This window comes from Vigna angularis, chromosome 8, assembly GCF_016808095.1.
Source record: "Vigna angularis cultivar LongXiaoDou No.4 chromosome 8, ASM1680809v1, whole genome shotgun sequence".
Lineage (NCBI taxonomy): Eukaryota > Viridiplantae > Streptophyta > Magnoliopsida > Fabales > Fabaceae > Vigna > Vigna angularis.
Window position 1 is genome coordinate 14798971 of NC_068977.1, and position 8676 is coordinate 14807646.

The 8676-nt window shown below is 30.9% G+C and overlaps 1 protein-coding gene across 1 annotated transcript; it reads left to right on the forward strand.

Annotated features, from left to right (window-relative positions):
* The first annotated feature begins 276 nt into the window (after positions 1 to 276).
* On the forward strand, positions 277 to 4836 carry LOC108345824 (eukaryotic peptide chain release factor subunit 1-3). The gene is made up of 2 exons (XM_017584608.2): positions 277 to 434; positions 3186 to 4836. Exon 2 carries the CDS (start codon positions 3211 to 3213, stop codon positions 4522 to 4524), a length of 1314 nt encoding a protein of 437 aa, XP_017440097.1. The 5' UTR covers positions 277 to 434; positions 3186 to 3210; the 3' UTR covers positions 4525 to 4836.
* The last annotated feature ends 3840 nt before the right edge of the window (positions 4837 to 8676 follow it).

Sequence of the window (8676 nt, forward strand, 5' to 3'; positions counted from 1 at the left end):
TAACATTAATTTCAATAAACAATTATATTATTGCAAACCTTTTTAGTAACTTGACTCAACTTGGAAACGGTTATATTGTCGCCATTAGCCAATTAAACAAAAATAATATATAATAGAAATACAAAACAATTAATAAAATAATAATTAATGTTCGAAGATTTTTTTTATCAGAAAGTTAATGCCTAAACAGGGGGCATAACTATGGTGGAAACGAAAAAAAATAAAGATTAAAAAATGTGAGACGGAGGCATCAGCGTTTCAGCAACATGCCGGTGGTGGGTCCACGCCACTATTATTCAAATCCAAGTGAAAAAAACAACAATAATAATAGTGAACAAATATAGGGTGAAGAAGCAAGCCCCACTGTTAATACCCTAATTGGGGGAGTTTCAGTTTCACTTCCTTTTCTCATCTCCAGCATCTTCGTCACAGAGGTAAAGACCCTTCCCCAATCTGTGTTTTCTCGTGCATCTGAAGCCTCACATGTTGGATTCAAATCCTTAGATTGAACAATTTGTTTTCGATTTGCAATATGTTTAGTGTTTTTTGTTAACTGGAGTCCAAAAGGTTTCATTTTGGGTTGATTTGATTTATTTATGGATGATGTTAGTGAACTCGTTGTGGTTTGATTTGATTTATTTGGTAATCTCACTTTTGTGTTAATATGCAATTTTGAGCTGCTGTCTTTCATTTTTTGACTAGAAAGTTGAATCTGTTTTGACTGTTACAGCTATGTTACATTTTCTTTTATGCATTTTCTTATTCGGGTCGAACAAGTTTTCTGCTTTCTAGTAAAATGAAAATAAAAGGATTTCTTTGAGCAAAAAAATCTTGTGGTAAGTGGTTACTTATCGAATTCATTTCTATCTTTTGGAATTGATGGATGTTTTTCTAACTCAACTTTGGGATTGTTTAATTAAGAGTGCTTAATATGTTTATGTATTTATTTTTGGGAAAGACATGTTTTTGGCCCTTGTACTCTTTTTGTCAAACTTGGATTTGGTTATTGTTCTTTCAAATTGATGAATTAGTCTTCGAACTTAAAAGAAAATGAGTTTTTTCTGCCCTCGATATTTTGACTGTAAACAAAATTTTATTAAATGTGAGGTTTAAATATAAACAAGGAGTAAAATCAAATATTTTCAGAAGTTGGAGGACTTTAATTTGAAAATACACGGACTAAACTCAAGTTTTACAAAAAAGTACAAAGTTCAGAAACATACTTTTCCTTTTTTTTTCACTTAAATCTCTTTTTTTGCTGTGATATTTTCACATGTTAGGCTGATTGTAGGTAGATTATATTTTCCCTTTCTTCGTTACCATGTTTTCAGGTACTTTAGAAGTCTAAATCAGGACGCTTTGAGTCCGGATCTTGTTTTAAAATTTAATTAGAATGCTCTTACAACGTTATATAACCATTTACGATAAATTTGTAGACTTTTATAGTAGTTAAGCCGTACCAAAGATTATCTTTACACTGACCCTGCTAGAAAATTAAAATTCTTTTCTTTTTTTTTTATCTTGAACAAAATGTTTGAAAAGATATTAAAATATTTCATATTCTTTGTATTAACTGAAAATATTAACAAAGTGCAGTATTTTTCGCTAATATTATGATATTGGGGCGGGGGACAATCTTGATTATAACGATTTGGAAAGTGCTTTTGAAGTTGCTGTTGAACATTTGTGTTTCTGCGATACCCTCTATTGTTACAATTTTGTGAAGTTTTCCCTGCAACACATATTACAAACTCTATCTCTATCTCATCGAGTGTGTGTATTTATAGGAAAGCTTGCTTGTTATACGCATGAATGAAACAATGCATAATATAAAATTTTATTGATGCAGGAAAACAAAAGTCTAACCACTGTCATTCCGTTTTTTCTTTTTTATCCTTGTTCAAAAATTCAACTCATTGAACCATTGTGTGAAAGTAAGACCTTATAATGTTTTCCATCTGTGTCACTTTTGCATGTCTGACTCATTTTTTCGCTTACCAGTTCCTTGTTATCTTATTTTTCATTACCAAATATGATGCTACATTAGATTGTCTATTAACTCTGGGAAGAAAGAATATTATCACATATACAAGGGTGCCAGCTACCAAGATTTTATGTATAATGCACAATTATACTATATATTGTTTGAGATGTGTCATTTATTTATAGATAATATACAAATTTAAAGTAGTTTCACTATCAAGTATGGCACACCACCATTATCCATCCATCTGTGTATTGATTTTTACTTGGCTAAACTTACGGTTATGATTCCGTCATTGGGTGGCTGAAGAATCACCAGACTTGTCTATCTACTCCTCAGCTACTTACTGTGCCTCCTTCATAGCTAAAACCCTGCAACCATTGTCTAAGTTCTGAATATTTCCCTCTCTTCACCCTTTTATTGTTGCATCATCAGTTCATTATTTTTTTTCATTGCTGTCATCATTCACCACCGATGTCTTCACTCGTTGCTGCTGCCCTTTCTCAACTTTTCTGCTGCACTCCACCATCAATCCTCTTCTTGGCAGATTTTCTTTTCTTTCCTGTAACTTGTTTTTGGATTTTGAGACTTTTTATTGTTGATTGAGTCCTGAAAACCTGGGGATTTGAGTCAGTGTTATTTTCTTGTTTGATGAATCCTCCATGGCAAAATTCACCTGTGTTTTGAACTTTGCTGTTTTTTACCCAAGCTATCAACATTGGGGAAAATATAGGCTTTTTTGTTTTGTAATCAGGTGCTATTGTTGCACTACTGAATAGAGTGAAAAGAGAGGAAGGAGAGTGTGAGTTTGAAAAATAAAAGATAATAAAATTACTAATGGATGTATTGGATATCATTCATAAAACATTATTATTGGATTAATTGACTTTTATCCAATTGACAGATCGTGGGTGGATTCTGTGTTTAATATTCTACTTAATGGATCTTAAATTGATTTTTTCTGCAGCTTTGTAATGCAATCCATAATACATTCGTGCATCTATCTGTTGCCCAGAAACAACACCAATGGACTTTGTTTTAACCTATGCATCATTTCATTAATGTGTTTTAAAAAAAATAGTTCAGTAATGATTCAATAGCATTGGAGGCTAAACTAAATTTAGATCTATTATGGTGGTTAACTGATTAACTTACTGTTTGCTGAACTTGCTACCTTGTATCCCTGCTGTTATGCTTGTAGGCTAGTCTTCCTGTCATCACAAACAATGGCTGATGGTCAAGAATCAGACAAGAACATTGAGATATGGAAGATCAAGAAATTGATCAAGGCATTGGAAGCTGCTAGAGGTAACGGTACCAGCATGATTTCCCTGATCATGCCTCCACGTGATCAAATATCCCGGGTCACTAAGATGTTGGGAGATGAATTTGGAACTGCTTCAAACATCAAAAGTAGGGTGAACCGACAGTCAGTGCTGGGAGCCATTACCTCTGCTCAGCAGAGGTTGAAACTATATAACAAGGTCCCTCCAAATGGGTTGGTTCTTTACACAGGAACCATCGTCACTGAAGATGGCAAGGAAAAGAAGGTGACAATTGATTTTGAACCTTTCAAGCCTATCAATGCATCATTGTACCTCTGTGACAACAAGTTTCACACAGAAGCTCTAAATGAACTTTTAGAATCTGATGACAAGTTCGGTTTCATTGTTATGGATGGAAATGGTACCCTTTTTGGGACCTTAAGTGGAAACACGCGTGAGGTGCTTCACAAATTTACTGTTGATCTGCCAAAGAAGCACGGTAGAGGAGGTCAATCCGCTTTGCGTTTTGCTCGTCTTAGGATGGAAAAACGGCACAACTATGTAAGAAAAACTGCAGAACTTGCTACTCAGTTTTTCATCAATCCTGCAACCAGTCAACCTAATGTTTCTGGACTTATACTGGCTGGTTCTGCTGATTTCAAGACTGAGCTAAGTCAGTCCGACATGTTTGACCCTCGGTTGCAAGCAAAAATATTGAATGTGGTGGATGTTTCTTATGGTGGGGAAAATGGATTCAATCAAGCTATTGAGTTATCTGCCGAAATTTTGTCAAATGTGAAGTTCATTCAAGAGAAACGCTTGATAGGGAAATATTTTGAGGAGATCAGTCAGGACACTGGGAGATATGTCTTTGGGGTTGATGACACTCTGAAGGCACTGGAGATGGGTGCTGTGGAAACACTCATTGTGTGGGAAAATTTGGATATTAATAGGTATGTACTGAAAAATAGTGCCACTGGTGAGATTGTCATAAAGCACTTGGGCAAGGACCAAGAGACTAATCAAAGCAACTTCCGTGATGCAGCAACCTCTGCAGAGTTGGAAGTTCAGGAGAAGATGCCCTTGCTTGAGTGGTTTGCCAATGAGTACAAACGATTTGGATGCTCCCTGGAATTTGTTACCAACAAATCTCAGGAAGGGTCACAGTTCTGCAGAGGGTTTGGTGGCATTGGTGGAATTCTTCGGTACCAGCTTGACATAAGATCATTTGATGAGTTATCTGATGAGGGAGAAGTGTCTGATTCTGATTACTGATCTGTTACAGCGGGATCATTACTTTGTTTTGGATTATTAGGGCCTCTCCAAGCACCACTTGGATAATGATTATGGTTTCAAGACTTTGACTTTACCTTTTTTATTGTTTTTGATCGTATGATGTGTATCACTTTTTTCCTTTTAAGCCTCATACAATTTCCCTTTTTGTTAGTCAATGTATGGTTATGGCAACTCTGCCAGATTGTTCGTTGATTCGACCAGAAAGAGCCCTCTGGAAACTCATAATTTTGCAACATTTCTTGGTTACATGATTCGAATAACTCATGATTGAAATGTTGGAGTTTTTAGAAAGTAGTTATTGTAATTTGAAGCATATAGAGAAGCAAATGTTAACATAATGAAGCTTAAATAAGTTTGTGTGTCACAGGTGAAATTAATCTGCATAAATGTTTTGAATCAATTATCTTTCAAAGATTGAAAATAATTAACTTTTAGATTTTTGAACGATTTATTTATTTATAATGTACTTTTAAAATTGTCTCTTCTCTTTCATTCTTAACAAACACGCACATAGATATTAAACTATGGTTTTAAGACACTTAAAAAACATATATCAAAAAACCTTTTACTTTACTATTCGCATTTTATCTTCTATCATTTAATTTATATATATATATATATATATATATATATATATATATATATATATATATATATATATATATATATATATATATATATTATATTTTGAAGTGACCATGACATGGAAGAATCTCAGTTAGATTTCATATTCGGGCAAATCTCCGATAATTGTCACATAATTTTAAAATTTAATTTACTTATATATTTTAAAACAATAATTTTATATTTAAATCTATTTAATTCAATTGATATGTTTTGGTTTCCAACTAAAATGTTCAAATTCTGTCATTACCATTCGCAAACATAATTTGATCTTAGATAAACCATAGATGTTACAATGAACAGAAAATTAATTTAATATATAGGTTTATAAATGTAACACATTAATAAAACTATCAACCAACATGGTATATTTTATAATAATATGAAACATTTTAATTTAAAAAACATAAAATAAAACAATACTCAATCTAATAATAAAATCATAAAAAGCATAACTGAAGTTTTGTATGGTGGTAATGGATGAGGAGAAAAGGGCAGGGAAAAATTAAATAGATAAGGTGAATGTTGTAAAGAAGAATGAAGAAAAATGAAATGAGCTAGTGAATCTAATCAATTATATTGGTTAAAATTCATAATTAGTTATGGGACTATTTTTTTGTTATAATAATAATGATAAGTAAAAAATAATATTCATAATAATAAATAAAATTATGAGTAAGAAACAAAGCTATTTTAAAACTTAATGCTCCATATTTTTTTATTTTTAATTAAAGAATTCCCTTTTTTTCATGTGTTAAATTTTTTTAAGTATGTTAAATTCAGGCTTTTATTCATTTGGCTAAAATTGTGAAGTCTGAAGTCATTTATAAAGGCTTTTGTCATACCTAACAAGTTAGCCTAGGCCTACTTAAGATAATATACTTTTGTTATTATTATTGTATTAGAATTGTTATAATTTATAAAAGTAATATATTTATATGATTTTCTTAATTATTATGTTGATTTGCATAAAAAAAAATAAACTTGAAGACCATTGAAAGAAAAACTTATATTATGTTTAATGATCATGTTATAAAATAGTCTTTTAAATAAGTATTAAACTTTATTTTATATTATATCATATTATACACATATATAAATATATATTTATACATTGCTATTATATATAATACATCTATTCCACAATATTATAAAATTTTGGTTGGTTGTACGTTTTATCTTATTTATTACAATCCAATTCTTTATGTATTACAATCCAATTATGTTAAAGTGATTTTGTATTTTATTTTATTTTGACTTAATTAGTATTTTTCTTAATATTCAAATGTATGAGGTTGATCTATTATGATTCTTTAGTTTTTTTTTTCTCAATTTTGTCTTTATTTTATTTAAAAAGATTCAATGTGTTTTCTTATTATAAATTGATGTTAACAACATTTAAAATGTGATCACATATTAGTTTTTTTCTTGTTTTCTTTTAGATGTGTAGACTTGATTTTATCAATATATTACGACCTGTAAAGAATAATTTCATTAGTATTGTTCAAGATGTGCAGATGTGTTTGATCAATTTCTTTTCAATTTACATTTTTAATCTTTATTGTTCAAGTATCATTACCTTCACGTCTTCTTTCATGTCAACTCTAAGGAACTCTTATTAGTTTACATCTTGGTATAAAATTTGAGTAGAATTCAATGACTTCTTGTGTTGTTCTACGATTGAAGTTTTGAGACGATTCTTCACATATCTTTTTAAGATTTTTATGTAACTCTCAATTGAGTATATCCATTTCAAATAAACTGACCCCATAATCGAATTTCTCTCATCACATGAACTATCAAATACATCATGATATGAAACAATAACAATAGAAAATACATTTTCAATAATTGTTTTTATTGTATCATTTTTCAAATCTTTTAACACATGTGAGTCAATAACTTTCTTGCATATGACATTGAAAAACAAAATCAAGTAAGATGGTGAAAAAAGCTATTAGCAAAAATTGTTGTATCAGCACATACAATATGGGACTTCAAACCAATTAACTCCAAATCTTGCTTATATACAAGTCTCTTAACATTTAAAGAGTAACCCTATGACACTTTCAAATTACTTAAACATTGACAAAAACTTAAGTGTCTTACACTATCACAAATATTTTTTTCAACATGCATCACATCTATATAGTGTGTCTTATATACAGTTTTCACTAATATGGAAGATTAAACAATATTGATTGTTTCTTCCAAATGTTCTTCTCAATTGTCTCCTTTTGATTATTTTCAAACATAATGTTAATATTTTTCACTCAATCATATACTTTTTCACCACTGTGGAGTCTCAATGCAACTTTGCCTCGTGCCTTTCATTAAATGCTTTCCTCATTCTACGTTAAGGATGACTATGAGGAAAGAGCTTTTGATGCATAGTGTACATGGTTTTTTCCATGCTTCAATTGGATATATCTCGTGTTTTCTTCACATTTGTGACAAGAAACATGAGCTCTCACATTATAACCACCAAGTTACCATATTTGGGAAATTATTTATTGTGCAAAAAATTTTAGAAAAGAAAAAGTTTTCTTGACAATATAAATCGAACAACGTTAAAAACATCTATTTCTCGCAAAAATTTCAAATCACCAATCAAGGGCTCCATGTACACATCAATGTCATTTCTTGGTTGTCTAGGTCTCGAAATCATCATATATAACAATATATTTTCTCTTCATGTACAATGAATGTGGCAAATTATAAATCATCAACAAAATTGACCATGAAATATGTTTATTACTTAAGTTCCCATAAGGATTCATACCATTAGTAGCAAGTCCAACTTTTAAGTTTTTGACTTTGCATCAAACTCTAGAAATGCTTCACTAATCTTTTTTCACACTAGAGAATTAGTTGTTGGTGGAAAATTGCTCTAGAAGGGGTGGGGTTGGGAGGAAGGGGGTGTTGAATAGATCTTGTTGACAATTTAAATATTTTTGTACATACATAGAATAATTAAATAAAAATGTATAGGACAAAAAACACACACAAAATTTATACCGATTCACCCTCAATGCAAGGGCTGCGTTCAATCTTTTATGCACCAAGCTTAAGAAGTTTCACTAATCAAATGTCTTAATTTGATTAAAGCATTAGTGTCAACCTCTTGAGATATCATGAGTATCAACCTCTTCAAGTACCATGAGTATCAGATTCTCCAAGTATCATAAGTATGAACCTCTCTAGGCACCACAAGTAGAAACCTCTCTAGGTACAACCTTCTTAATCTTCCCTCATATTAAGATCTCTCAATCAAATAAGGAAACCCACTCTCAAAGCAAGAGAGTACACTATAAACTCTCAAGATATACTTCACAAAGTGCATAATATTACAATGTTGAAGTCCACAACCCAATGCGTTTTCAAACAAGAATATTTATGGATTTGAATTTATGCACTAAGTGTCTTTATTTCTTTTTCATTTTATATTTTGATATCATTTGTTGTGTAGATGCCACTGATGTATCTTATATATTTCTTGTTTTTGTT